Here is a 15,511-nt window from a genome sequence, read left to right on the forward strand (position 1 = left end):
TGTGAATCATTGATCAGCAGTGACGAAAAAAAAAAGACAACATTGTTATGAAACTATGAAAGTGAAAATTAACTCTAATTAAATAATTAAATTCTAAATAGAAATGAGGGGCACATTTGTCCGTTTCATTTGAAAAGCCGTGGATAAATAAAAAAGAACAATGGAAGTATCACCCCATCAAGAAAACAACAAGAGAGGTAAAAAGTAATTAATCAAGTGCAAAAAGTTCGCCACCACAAAATGAGGGATTTGGTACCATGTTAAAACATCAGACGAAGGGAATTATAACCCGAATTGACTACAGCCGATAGAACAGTTGTAGACAGTTCATAACGATTTGTTTATAACAAAATCTCCATCAGACGAGATTATGATTTCTCTCCCCATATCAATTTTCGACACACACGCACTTCAGCAGCAGTTACTCGAAGCTCCTGCTTTGACTTCTAAAGTAATTCCTAATTCCCTTTTTGAATTCTCTTTTCGTTCGATCCCGTTTGTACTGTATCAGGATTCGCATCTATCATGTATATTCGTTGAATTCAGCAAAGAAATCAAACACTCAATCATACTAACGCAGCTACTTCGTTTATTGATTTTAAGTTTTGAAGAACAATCGAGTGCTCATATTATTCAGAAAATCTTACTCGTCAAAACAACGCTTGACGTAACAGATACCAAGTTTCAAAACAAGAATTGAAGTTTCGAGCACCCACTAACCAGTTGACCTTTTGCCTACCACCTGTTCGATCATATGCCCCAGAGTTTCGACAACTCGTTATACATCAATTTCCAATAATCTCCATCGACTAATGTTTATCAATCTTTCTTGACACCGATCGACACCAATTACAATGTCGATCCTTTGTGGTCTCCCTCTACTCGAATGCGTCTACTGTATTGGATGTGCTCGATGGGCATGGAAGCGATGCCTCCACACAGCAGGGCACGATAGTGAAACATGGGGTATAGCCACAGCTGAAGAATTCGAACCTGTCCCAAGGCTTTGCAGATACATACTTGCAGTCTATGAAGACGACCTAAGATGCCCTCTTTGGGAACCTCCAGGTGGATACGGGATCAACCCTGATTGGTTAATTCTGAAAAGAACTTACGATGACACCCATAGACGTGCTCCACCATACTTGCTATACCTCGATCACGATCATGCTGACATCGTTCTTGCAATTAGGGGTCTTAATTTGGCAAACCAGAAAGATTATGTCGTCTTATTGGATAATAAATTAGGTCAGAGAAAATTCGATGGAGGATATGTTCATAACGGATTGTTGAAAGCAGCTGGAGTTGTATTAGATGCAGAACACGAGATTTTGAAGAAGTTATTAGAAGAGTATCCGAATTACAGTTTGACTTTTACAGGTCATTCATTGGGTTCAGGTGTGGCGGCGTTGCTGACGATGCTGGTGGTGCAAAACCGCCATAAGTTGGGAGATATTGACCGGAAGAGGGTGCGTTGTTATTCCATTGCACCTGCGAGATGCATGTCATTGAATTTGGCTGTTAGATATGCAGATATTATCAATTCTGTTGTGCTTCAGGCAAGTTGTTTGAATTTGAATAGGTTTAAAAGTTTGAGTTGACTTTGGTTGACCAGATTTTGATTGTTTGTTTGTTTGATGAAGCAGGATGATTTCTTGCCTCGAACAGCTACACCTTTGGAAGACATTTTCAAATCGGTTTTCTGGTAATAAGATTTTTGTTTTTAAGGATAAAAGAAATTGCAAATAACGATTTTGATATCTGTTTTTCAACAGTTTGCCATGTTTGTTGTGCTTAAGATGTGTAAAAGACACATTCACATCTGAAGAAAGAAAGATCAAAGATCCAAGGAGACTTTATGCACCTGGTCGCCTTTATCACATTGTTGAAAGAAAACCTTTCAGGTATCTAAATATCCAATTATTAAATATATTAAACATTTTTTTTTTGTGGTGATTAACTGATTAGGGTTGCAGATGTGGTAGGTTTCCACCTGTTGTAAGGACAGGTGTCCCTGTAGATGGAAGATTTGAGCACATAGTTCTTTCTTGCAATGCTACTTCTGATCATGCGATTATTTGGATAGAAAGGGAAGCGAAAAGGGCTTTGGAGGTGAGTTATTTAATGAAGGGTAGTTTAGGTATTTGGAAAATGTTTATGTTTATGATTTTGATTTTTGTTGTTTGATAGTTGATGTTGGAGGAAGATCCAATCATGGAGATACCTGTGAAACAAAAGATGGAGAGACAAGAGACATTGGCTAAAGAACATGGTGAAGAGTATGCAGCTGCATTGCAGAGGGCTGTTAAATTGGCTGTGCCTCATGCGGTTTTGCCATCTCAATATGGGACTTTTCAAGATTCAAGTGATGGGGAGGTTTCAGGTGGGGAGTTGTCTAGGAGAGTTATGGTGGGGGGAAGTTGGGATGAGTTGATTGAGAGTTTGTTTGAGAAAGATGAATCGGGTCACATGGTGTTTAAAAGACCACATTCTTCTATTGTTTGATTCAATCTTGTGTTTGTGTAAATGTAAAAATGTAAAAATAAGGTAATGTTATTTTTGGGTGATACTCATTATAATGAGTGTAACATTATTTCCTTGTATCATTTAAAGAACATTTAGTATCATGAACAATTTAAAAGCAAATGTAGCCACTAAATACAAACCATAATCGCGCATGGAATCTCAAGTCTCAACCCACGATCTCCTTAGGGTGACAAAATTAAAATTACCTTATTGTCCTCAAAGCACCAAAAACTTGTTCACAAATCTCTTAACACATTATGCAACTGACAGAGATTATACAACCACAGCTTTAACCATTTAAACTGGTGGTGTGTAAGTTGTGGTAAAGATCTTTTGATATTCCATGTGTGAAAGAAACCCTATCCTATCGAAGAACGAAAGAAATGCTACAATTGATAAAGAAATAGTCGACATGAGGTTGTTTTCTGCAGACTGAAAGTGTTTTTTTTTTCGGCTTTCACAAGTAAATTGATTGCTTAAAACTAAGGATTGAATTGCTGATTACTAGATAAATCATACATAACGAAAGCTAACAGTATACAGCAATAAATCAAAACCCTAGAAAATCAGGGAACAAAGGAAACTACAAAAGTAGGATATTGAAATGATATCATTGATCTAGATTAACTGCTTTAATCACAAAATTTTGCATCAATCATCAAAATTCCGAAGAAATTTTACTAAAACAACCCTCGCGTAATCAGGTCTGTTACATGGAATCAAAGAAGAGACTGATAATCAATTAATATGATCAATCTGCAGAAGGCGAGTCTGAAGGTTTCTTGATAGAACAAGAGGACTTGAAAGCTTCGATTTGAGATTGACATTTGATGTAATCGCCTTTGTGTTCTTCTAAACACTTCTTGAGAGCTTCCACATCGCATGCGGACACTGTCTTCTTCTTCACGCCGCTTCTCTCTCCGTTGTCCATTTTCCCCCAAATTAACACTATCAGCTTCAAAAGGGTTTATTGCCTATTTGGTATATACGTGATGACGTGGCATATCCACCACGCGTGAACACCGCCCCTTAGGCGTGGTGGATGGTGGGCGTGGCTTCTCAAACAGCATTCAAGCTTAAAAATCGACCGTTGTCTCTTAAATGATTTTTATTTTATTTTTTAGAATTAACATTATAAATGCTGTATATTGTATACACTTCTCATACAAACATTTCAGATTTTCATTATCATAAGCATTCTACAAAGTACAAACCACTTGCTACATGGATTTTTCTTTGTCTTCATCTTCAGATTCAGACTCCGAAGATGATGAGATATTTTGCAGCATATTCCTTCAAGCGGTAGCCACTGTTTTCGATCAAGAACCTGAAAGTTCGGATGTCAACTGAAAGTCTGAATGTTATCCGGACAATGCACTGCATTTGCGTGAACAATTTGTACCCGACAGCCCGCAATACTCCTCGAAAGCTGCATCATCTTCGGGTAACAACGTATCCAAAACAAACAATTTAAACTTTCTTATGAAAAAGTTTGATGAACATCTTCATTTGCTAAAAGAAAAACTACAGCTTGAAATGGAAATGGAACGCGCACAAGTACTCCTAAGTGATATGAAAATTTTGAAGATGCCGATCAATTATGGTATACCGGATGAGAACCTCAAAACGATATTAACGATAAAAAGGAAAACTCGAGAAAAATATAAAAACAAAATGTAATTTTCTTTTTAAGTTTATTAATGTACTTTTTATTTAAGTTTATTAGTGGAATTTTTATTTAAGTCTATCAATGAAAATGGATGTTCATTCTCTATCATAGTATTGCATTCGGATGTCTTTTCTTAAATCATATTAAAGTTACATATTTGACCACTAGTATTATGAGAAATATACTAACTTCCACCTTAGATTATAAGTTTGATATTCAATGAAACTCTATTTTAAGATAAAATTAAATAAAGAATAACATGTGAAAAGAAATAATTGGCCACATTGAAGGAAACAATAAAGTAAAGTTGGACATGCCATTTCTATGAAAGTAAAATAATCACAAATTCACAATTGAATGAAAATTTTGTCATGGAATCCTTAGTAAAGTGACATTAATGTTTTTCTATTGTTATTACTTTTTATTCAATAAAACACGTAGATTGTAGATGGATTTTCGTGTTTGGAGACTTTTTGTGGCCAAATTTGGTCAAAAGTGCAAAACAGTAAAATATCATTAATTATATATTTGTTTCGTGGCAGTGGCAGAACCAGATAATTTGACTAGGGGTAGCACAACTTTTTTACCTGTAAAATATAAAAATAATACCAAATTAACACACAAAATCACTGGTTATGAAGAGGCAGATATAAAGAGATGAACTAAAAAGAAAAAAACATACCCTTTAAATTTAATTTTAGCTTTAGGACATTATGTCCAGACTTTCCTCTAATCAAAGGATCAAAACAATTTTCACCAGACCCATTTAATAGCTTCATCCGTACCATTGAACCTTGTTGAAGGATACTACATAAACTTCATTAAAAGACCACATTAAAATATGATTTTGTTAAAACAAATAAGTTAATGATTTTTTTAAAAGTTAAAACCAACAATTTCATCAACTTACTTGGTTTATGTTTCTTATAGAAGCAAAATCAATAGGACAATCAAGCAAGCAAAAGAAGTATGTTGAAACACATTCACTTTCCTCTGTTCCTTGTATATGACAAAAAAGTAATGCTACTTATAAAACTAAATGAGGTTATTTGTACATGATGAGTAAATATATATCTTATACTCCTGATCAAATCATCAGAGTTGACCGTAGAAATAAGCTTTTTGCATCAACATATGTCACTTTCAATTGGTGGGCTAATGCTAAATTAGTGAACTTTACATACACGTTCTCATAGGAGTTTCATCGAACAGTTGGTGGGCAAGTGCTAAAATAGTGAACTTTACATACAAGCTCAATAGTATGACATCCAAATGATCAGACTGGTAGGAAATTATGCTTCTGTGTAGTAGATCTGCTGAGAATAACATATTTTGTTATGGCTAATTAGGCAAATTAATAGGAAGTTATGTTTCGGTGCAACAAATTTAACAAAAGAACAAGTATTTTGGGGAAAATTGATTTGAAATTATGTTTAATTGAAGTAAATTGGGTGAGAATAAATTAAATTCATACCTAGAAAAGACGATTTGATACTAATTCTCAAGCCAATCAAAGTAGGTATGAACATTTTCTGTCTGATTCATCATTTTCCTTGGAAACGAGTTGCACTTCGACTACCGGCAACACCTGAAGGGTTTTAATCATTCTAACACTCCTAAGGTGTACATGCAACCCTAGAAACCTTGGATCTATGTTTGTCTAAAATACATGCAAAATACTTTTTCCAAGGTTCATAATCCTATCTAGCATACATGGGAAACTTTTAACATAAAAGTTAGCTAGAATTACATACCTTGTATTTGATTTGATTCCTTGAAAACCTTGAGAGCCTAGCACCCAAAGTGTGATGCCTCAAATGTTTCACACAACACCAAATGCTCTTGGAATAAACTTTGAGAGAGAATGTCACACTTAGAAATCGGCTTGCCCTCTAAATTGCTTCTAGTGGCCGATTTTGGTGAGCTTCATATCCTTTATATAGTGTGTTACAATTAGGGTTACACCATGTAAACCCTAATGTAACATGGCTCTTCATTTCCATGACCCATGGGTTTGTAACTCCCATGGAGCATCCATGGAGCATTCTATGGACCTTAGCCCAACTTGATAATCCATGGAGCCTTTAGCCCACTATACAAGTTATGGATGATTTACATAATCAACCCATATATTTAATTAGTATTCTTTTGATCACTTAATTAATTCCAAATTAATTCTTGATCAATACTAATTAAATAATATTATTAATATATTAGAACTTATAATATATTAATAAACCATAAGTGTTATTTCTCTCATTTTAGTCTATCAAAATGCATGATGCCATGCAACCAAATGGATCATGCCAAACCGGGTCAAGTACATACCAGAAATAGTTATGGACTTAGAGACCTTATCCAACAGTCTCCCGCTTGGATAAGTCTAATAACTATAACTGCAAGTATGACTTCAGGAACAGATCAGCAATCATAGCTCTTTCAAGGTCTCTCGGAACTGAGAAGATGATGATACGCCATTTAAGATAAGTGATCATATAATCCTTTGTTCTAGATATCAGCCGGACAAATACATGGAACAATGTCTTACTTATTGTCCAACAGTTTGTTTCTCGATTTCCGATTTGTTTGACATAGAACTTAACTGAACACATCAACTTAGTTCTGACCGGGCCCCATACATGGGTCAACACAAAATCATCTAGGGGCCCAGATATCGCTTCTAATCCAAGAAGGAACAGATAAACTTCGACTCATATGCTTGCTCTACTACTTGTTGAGTCACACACAAAGGCACGTTTTATAACATCGAGTTACCAATGCGGTTTCGTGCAATCAATGCATGACCAATTCATAGGCATCAAGTCATATCTCTAGGTTTGAAGACTTATATGATATTACAGTCTCACGATCACTCCAGATAAATTCCATGAAGTGATACCAGTGAGCGTGGGTTGGATCCAATACTCCGAGCTTATGAGCACTCATGAAGTGTTGCAGCATCTCTTGCCATGTCTAACCACATAGACCTCTACAAGCCAACTTCATGACAGTCTTAATTCATATCTACTTCCAACATATGACCGACTGTGGATAATTTGAATAATATGTAAAACATAACATAAATATTCTGGAAGTCAAAACATGCAAAATAAATAATAGTAAACGATTGACAGAAGATAGCAACACTTTACTCATAAACAAACACAACTTTTATTCATCATCAAATGTCAATTACACTTTATAAATTTCAAAGTTATCTAACTACTAAAACTAATATCATCCTTCAGCCCTATGTGCCTTGCATGTTGGAGATGCTTAGCCCTACTCAGTCCCTTCGTGAGGGGATCTGTTGGGTTCTCATCCGATGATACCTTCTTTGCCACGAGGAGTCCTTCTTCTATACGATGTCTGATAAAATGGTATTTCTTGTCGATATGTCTGGATCTCCCGTGATCCCTTGGTTCCTTGGCTAAGGCAACTGCACTTTCACTATCACAGAAAATTTCCATAGGCTCCTTTATAGCTGGTACTACTCCAAGGTCTCCAATGAAGTTCTTCAGCCATATTGCCTCCTTTGCTGCCTCGCTTGTTGCTATATACTCTGATTCGCAAGTTGAATTAGCCACTGTCTCCTGCTTGGAACTTTTCCAAGTAATTGCTCCTCCGTTTAAGGTAAAGACCCAGCCCGACTGAGAGCGGAAATTATCCCTATCAGTCTGGAAGCTAGCATCACTATACCCTACAAATCTCAAGTCATCACTCCCACCAAGGGTAAGGACCCAGTCCTTAGTCCTCCGCAGGTACTTGAGGATGTTCTTTACCGCAGTCCAGTGAGCCTTGCCAGGGTTCCCCTGATATATGCTGACCATGCTCAAGGCAAAGGCCACATCAGGACGAGTACAAGTCATAGCATACATGATCGAGCCTACAGCGGAAGCATAAGGCACTCGGCTCATTTCTGCTATCTCAGCCTCAGTACTCGGGCTCTGAGTCTTACTCAATCTGGTGTTACACTGGATAGGTAAATCTCCCTTTTTGGAATCCTGCATGCTGAACCTCTTCAGCACCTTATCCAAGTAGGTACTCTGACTAAGTCCAATTAGTCTTTTACTCTGGTCTCTCAGAATCCTTATCCCTAGGATATAGGCAGCTTCTCCAAGGTCCTTCATAGCGAAACACTTCCCAAGCCATGACTTCACTTCCTGCAGAGTTGGGATGTCATTTCCTATGAGTAGTATGTCATCCACATACAATACCAAAAAGCTAACGATACTCCCACTAGCCTTGACATATACACATGACTCATCTTCACTCCTCGAAAAACCAAACTCTTTGACTTTCTCATCGAAGCAAAGATTCCATCTGCGAGGTGCTTGCTTTAATCCATAAATAGATTTCTCAAGCTTACGCACTCTATTGGGGTACTTTGTGCTGAAAAAACCCTCTGGCTGATTCATGTAAACATACTCAGCCAACTTTCCATTAAGGAAAGCGGTTTTGACATCCATTTGCCATATTTCATAATCATGAAATGCAGCAATGGCTAACATAACCCTAATAGACTTAATCTTGGCTACTGGTGAAAAGGTCTCATCACAATCAACTCCCGGAGTTTGAGAAAAGCCCTTTGCAACCAGTCGCGCCTTATAAGTGTGTACATTACCATCCATGTCGGTCTTTTTCTTGAAGATCCACTTGCACCCAACTGTCTTACGACCTGGTACATTGTCAACCAAGTCCCAAACTTGATTGTCATACATGGATTGTATCTCACTGTCTATAGCCTCTTTCCATTTAGCAGCCTCAGGGCCTGCCATGGCTTCCGTGTAGCTGTTAGGTTCATCCAGACTCATCAGTGTGCTATCACTGATAAGTGTATCACCTTCCGCAGTAATATGGAAACCATAGTAATGCTCAGGTGCATTCCTAACTCTCGTGGAACGCCTCAGAGGTACAGACTCTTCTATCGGATCAACAGGAGTTTCCTCCTCAGGTTGATTGCTAGGGTTTGAGGTTCCTTCAACATTTGACTCTTGAATTTCTTCAAGGTCAATTTGCCTCCCACTGTTTCCTTGGCTTATGAACTCTCTCTCTCTCTCGAAAGACACCCCTCCTTGCTACAAAGACCACATTCTCACTAGGTCAGTAGAAGAGGTAACCAAAGAATTTCTGTCGGTAACCGATGAAAATACACCTCTCACTTCGAGGTTCGAGCTTATCGTGAGTCTCGCGTCTCACGAAAGCTTCGCAACCCCAAATTTTGATGTGGGCTAGATTAGGAACTTTTCCAGTCCACACCTCGTGAGGTGTTTTGGCAACCTTCTTTTTAGGGACCAGATTAAGGATATGGGCGGCAGTCTCTAAGGCATTCCCCCAGAATGAGATTGGTAGCGAAGCTCGACTCATCATGGAACGAACCATGTCCAACAAGGTCTGATTACGCCTCTCAGCTACACCATTCAGCTGTGGTGTCCTGGGAGGTGTTAATTGTGAGACAACCCCACATTCCTTAAGATAGTCGAGGAACTCTGTACTAAGATACTCACCACCTCGATCGGATCGAAGCATCTTAATGTTCCTGCCCAATTGATTCTCGACTTCCTGTTTAAACTCTTTAAACCTATCGAAAGTCTCTGACTTATGCTTGATTAAGTAGACATATCCATATCTACTATAATCATCTGTAAAAGTCACATAGTAACGATTAGCATCCCTTGTGGCAGTTTTGAAGGGTCCACACACATCTGTGTGCACTAGATCCAACAAACCTTCACCCCTAGCACAAGAACCTGTGAAGGGTGACTTTGTCATTTTTCCAAGTAAGGATGATTCACAACTATCATCTGACTTTAAGTCGAATGACTCCAAGACTCCATCCTTTTGGAGTTGGCCTATGCGTTTCTTGCTTACATGTCCAAGACGACAATGTCATAATGATGCTTTATCCAAGTTATTATCATTAGTAGAATCAATACACAACACATTATTTTCTAAGTTATCTACAACAGACTCAGCTTCATACACACCATCACAAGGTAATGCTTTAAAATAAAACACATTATTAAAGAAAGAATTTATTCCACCAACTTCATTATCAAAAGAAAAGGTAAACCCTTGTATGTACAAAGCATGAAAGGAAATAATATTTCTTGCCATTTCAGGCGAGTAACAACATTTATTCAAATCTAAAGTAAACCCACTACTTAGCAATAAATAATAAACTCCAATCTTGGTGACATGTGTAACTTTCCTATTTCCCATGATCAAGTTTATCTTCCCATGCTCCACATTCTCACTTCTTCTTAGTCCCTGCAAATCAGAACAAATATGAATACCACATCCGGTATCAAGGACCCAAGAGTTAGAATAGGGTGAGTTATTAGATAATATAGTGTAAATACCTGCATGGTTGGGTTTGACTTTCCCATCCTTTAGATCTTGCTGGTACTTTGGGCAGTTCTGCTTCTAGTGCGACTTTTCATGACAATAGAAGCATTCAGCCTCTTTTGGATCAGAACAAGGAGTGACGAAACCTTTATTGGTTCCACTTGTAGAGGAGCCATCAAGGGTATTACCCTTGGTACCCTTCGAAAGGTTCTTCCTCTTCTTCCCTCTACTTTTCCCGATTGCCAAGACAGGGGTGGAGTTTTGAGTAGGAGTAGAAGTGGTAACAACCGACTTACCTTTAAGATCACTTTCTGCGGTCTTCAGAAGTCTTTGAAGTTTGTTGAGTGTAACTTCCTCCTTGTTCATGTGGTATGTCATGCGGAATTGATCATAACACGAAGGTAAGGAGTGCAAAATGATATCTATTGCCAACTCCTCTGGGAAGTTCACATTCAGTTTCAGCAAACGGTCCACATACCTTTGTATTTTCTGCATGTGGGCCGTGATGGGTTCACCATCCTTCATCCTGGTCGTTATCATGGAGGAGATGATTTTATATCGCTCTTGACGAGCACTCTGATGGTAGCGGTCCATCAAATCCTGGTGCATCTCAAAAGGATAGTAGTCCTCATAGGACTTTTGGAGCTCGGTTGTCATAGTGGTCAACATGATTCATGCCACTTTGGTAGCATCTCTTTCATGAGCCTGATATTCAGCGACCTCCTCAGGAGTAGCAGTCGGCTCGAGTTCTTTAAGCTCACTGTCGAGGATATATTCCTTGTCCTCATAGCGAGTGACCATCCTGATGTTCCTGATCCAATCCATAAAGTTGGATCCATCAAAGATGACTCTCCCACAAAGGTTCATGAGAGAGAATGAGCCGGTAGGGTTTGAGCCAGAAGCAGCATTGTTGGAAGACATCTGAAAAAGAAGAAAATACAAGTTTAGTTTAGATATAAAGATAGTCCTTAATAAAACACCCAAATGTAATATTAAGGCTAGGACCCAATCACAATATATTATAACTTAGAAGAGGGATGCCGTAATCTAGGCTATAACATATTTGAAAGGTAGGTGAATGACGATTCACCAATTTCCACCATGGAAAAACAAAATATTAAATTATTAGGTTTTAATTGGTCTTAGAAACTCCTAGATTCTTTTGAGATTCATTGAACTTTTCAATGGCATGTTTCAATCTCGAGTGTGCCCTTCAGGTTTTGTGACTAGGATGCCGATGATCACAAAACAAGGTGTGAAGTAACAATGCAAATTACTTGGTACCCTTAATGTTTTTCACTCAATCGATGTGCCGGTTAACCACACGCGCTCCACCGACCTATGAAAAACCTTAAGTCACCCTTTACCTACCTTGTTAAGTCCAAGTTAGTGTGCCGGTTAACCACACACGCTCCACTAACGACTTAATCAAAGTGCAAAGTGTAATTTCATGGGTTAGCACCTTTTTCACATTTTACTAAAGTAACTAAGATTGGGAATTTATAAAACAAAACATTTAGTTACTTTATATTCATCATACTTTTAATGAGGATTTATAAGTCCTTGTCCTACCCATTCGGCTAACGACCCTCCACCGATCAAGGAAGGGGTGGGTGAGAATGGACACCCATTAAACTGCCATTTTATAGGCAACAACCTTATACCCCCCTTATAGACCGACTTCGTGAATGAGGCCTACTAACGGTAAAACGACTTGATCTTATACATATATATTATTAACATATAATATTATAAAGTATAAGGGTTGAATTTTAACTTTTAAAATTCTAGGGGTTGGAACTAAAGTTTTTAAAGTGACTTTGCATGTTCCAAAACTTGAGGGCAAGTTTTGTAACTTTACAAAACTTTTCAATTCATAACTTATGAGTTATTGTTTATTAAAAATGAAGACTCTTCATTTTTGTAACTTATGTGTTCTTTTAATGGATTTATTACAAAGTGACTTTTGGTTATCCATAACTTGAGGACAAGTTATGGACTCCATTAAAACACATCATGATCATGAATTAACTACCAATCAATAGCACATAATTCCTATGATCTTGCAAGAACTCATAAGAACATGAATATTCATATCAAAATTTCAAGAACATATGAACACATATAAACATGGAATTTTGATATTAGCCATTGTAAATGGATTAGAACAACCATTACACCATCTAAAACAAGTTTAATAACACCAAAACAGTTTAGGGTAATGTTTCTAGTCCATTTCCAGCAGCAAAAATCGAAAATCTGCACTCTGTCTGGCCAATTCGTCGAGTGCAACAACTGACTCGTCGAGTTGGTTGAAGATACGCTTGGACTCGTCGAGTCCCCCCATGGACTCGGCGAGTCCCCTGTGCAGACAGCAAGAATTTCTATTTTTCAGCTATTTTGCATCAAGTATCAAACAAACAAACCTAGGCTCTGATACCACCGAAGGATTTTAAGCATTCTAACACTCCTAAGGTGTACATGCAACCCTAGAAACCTTGGATCTATGTTTGTCTAAAATACATGCAAAATACTTTTTCCAAGGTTCATAATCCTATCTAGCATACATGGGAAACTTTTAACATAAAAGTTAGCTAGAATTACATACCTTGTATTTGATTTGATTCCTTGAAAACCTTGAGAGCCTAGCACCCCAAGTGTGATGCCTCAAATGTTTCACACAACACCAAATGCTCTTGGAATAAACTTTAAGAGAGAATGTCACACTTAGAAATCGGCTTGCCCTCTAAATTGCTTCTAGTGGCCGATTTTGGTGAGCTTCATATCCTTTATATAGTGTGTTACAATTAGGGTTACACCATGTAAACCCTAATGTAACATGGCTCTTCATTTCCATGACCCATGGGTTTGTAACTCCCATGGAGCATCCATGGAGCATTCTATAGACCTTAGCCCAACTTGATAATCCATGGAGCCTTTAGCCCACTATACAAGTTATGGAAGATTTACATAATCAACCCATATATTTAATTAGTCTTCTTTTGATCACTTAATTAATTCCAAATTAATTCTTGATCAATACTAATTAAATAATATTATTAATATATTAATAAACCATAAGTGTTATTTATCTCATTTTAGTCTATCAAAATGCATGATGTCATGCAACCCAAATGGACCATGCCAAACCGGGTCAAGTACATACCAGAAATAGTTATGGACTTAGACACCTTATCCAACAACACCAAAATAAAAAAAAATACATATCTCGGATGACTTTGAGGGGTAGCCCGTGCTACCCCTTGCTCTTAACTGGTTCCGCCTCTGTTTCGTGGTAAAATTTAATAATTTTATGAATTGCAAAATGCTTTAAGGGAAAATGACTTACGACAGTAATTATCTTTTCGAATTGTTCACGTTTAGGCAACTTCATTTTTTTATACATTTGACCATTTAACTTGTTAAATGTGTTCACATATTACCATTGTCACCTGCTATAGCAGGTGACAATGGTAATATTTAACACATTTAACAAGTTAAATGGTCAAATGTTTACAAAACAAGAAATTTGTCTCCGAGCCATCGGTACGTCTGGACCACCTGCGGGCCTTCAGCCTATCTGGACCGCTCGTCGGGCCTTCGGCCTGACTAGTATGCCCTCCCGGGTCTGCAGTCTATCCGGTCCGCCTTGGGTATGTTGGCCTAAGCACAAAGCATGTTCGCCTCAACCCAACCCCCAATCAAACAAACATGTGCACATAAATATCATACGCTAGCTAGCATGTATAAATAGTCATACAGATCTAACAGATCACTAACATGGCAACCATCCTATAACCAGGATACCGATCTAACCGATCACTAACATGACAACCATCCTATAACCAGGAAACCGATCGAACAGATCACTAACATAGCAACCATCCTATAACCAGGATACCGATATAACAAATCACTAACATAGCAACCATCCTATAACCAGGATACAAATCATAAAGGGTCGGCCTTGGTGCCTTAGACCTTGTTGATATAGTAAGAAGAACTCACCTCACGATGTCGAACTGTAGTGATAAGATCAAACTCCCGAATCACCGCCACGAACTCAACCACCCATAACCACCATAGGACCAAGTCCATCAGAATCCCAAATTACCAAAATACCCTCAAAAGTCCAACTGGTCAACCCTTGGTCAAAGTCAAAGTCAACGGTCAAATTCAATAGTCCATGTTGACCCAACTTGTCGAGTGCAGCTAGCAACCCGTCGAGTTCCTTAAGAACTCAAGAAATCATAAAACCCCTAATTGACTTGCCGAGTTTCCAAACAACTAGTTGAGTCCATGCGGGGTCCAAATGTCGGGAAAACCCTAACTAACTCGTCGAGTCTTCTTACTGACTCACCGAGTTCATGCAGAACCAATACAAGCAATCTTCAACCGACTCGTCGAGTCGGCTATGCGACTCGTCGAGTCCCTTCAGTCTTGTAACACCCCGTTTATTTATTTAGTAAATAAATTAATTAATGAATGTATAGTAACCCTAAAATCAATAATTATATAGTAAGGTGTTGGTTTCGAGGAGTTAATTGGCATAATTTAGAAGCTGAGGGTTAAAAGTGTAAGTTTCGGACTCAATTTATAACTATTTATGAAGGCAGGGGCTCCGTGGTAATTATTTGGATTTAATTTAAAAGGAAATGAGGTGGAAGGGCTGATTATGTCATAATTAATATATTGGGGGCTGTTTGGTAAAGTTTGTACCTAAGGTGTAAAGGATTTTAATGTTGAGGGTTTAAATGGTAAATATTGGAGTTATTTTGAAAATATTCTTATGAGGAGGGGCTGAATGGTAATTATCGAAGCTGATTTGAAAAGATCCTAAGGGGGAGGGACCAAATTTGTAAAAACGGGCAAAGGTTTGATTGGAGCGGGATTTAAGCCCGACGTCTTCTTCATCCTGTTACATTACCTAAACCCTAACCCTCACATAACTTCCTTCAACCGCCACCC

At 37.9% G+C, this 15,511-nt stretch overlaps 1 protein-coding gene across 2 annotated transcripts; it reads left to right on the forward strand.

Moving 5' to 3' along the window:
• Window positions 1-244: 244 nt before the first annotated feature.
• Window positions 245-2,646, forward strand: LOC145138346 (uncharacterized). 2 transcript variants are annotated; one of them, XM_079072443.1, is made up of 6 exons: window positions 245-451; window positions 604-1,559; window positions 1,647-1,705; window positions 1,776-1,904; window positions 1,977-2,112; window positions 2,191-2,646. In XM_079072443.1, the coding sequence occupies exons 2-6, from the start codon at window positions 855-857 to the stop codon at window positions 2,503-2,505; spliced, it is 1,344 nt and encodes a 447-aa protein (XP_078928569.1). In that variant the 5' UTR covers window positions 245-451; window positions 604-854; the 3' UTR covers window positions 2,506-2,646. The 2 variants fall into 2 exon arrangements, with proteins under 2 accessions (XP_078928569.1, XP_078928568.1); XM_079072442.1 differs by having other exon boundaries at window positions 245-1,559.
• The last annotated feature ends 12,865 nt before the right edge of the window (window positions 2,647-15,511 follow it).

The sequence above is a fragment of the Lactuca virosa genome, chromosome 9 (assembly GCF_052849685.1).
Source record: "Lactuca virosa cultivar CGN04683 chromosome 9, Lactuca_virosa_CGN04683_v6, whole genome shotgun sequence".
Lineage (NCBI taxonomy): Eukaryota > Viridiplantae > Streptophyta > Magnoliopsida > Asterales > Asteraceae > Lactuca > Lactuca virosa.

Coding starts and splice junctions, on each gene's coding strand:
- LOC145138346 (XM_079072442.1), top strand. CDS start 855: ATGTCGATCCTTTGTGGTCTCCCTCTACTCGAATGCGTCTACTGTATT. Junction 1,560..1,646: donor TCAATTCTGTTGTGCTTCAG/GCAAGTTGTTTG, acceptor TTGATGAAGCAG/GATGATTTCTTGCCTCGAAC. Junction 1,706..1,775: donor ATTTTCAAATCGGTTTTCTG/GTAATAAGATTT, acceptor GTTTTTCAACAG/TTTGCCATGTTTGTTGTGCT.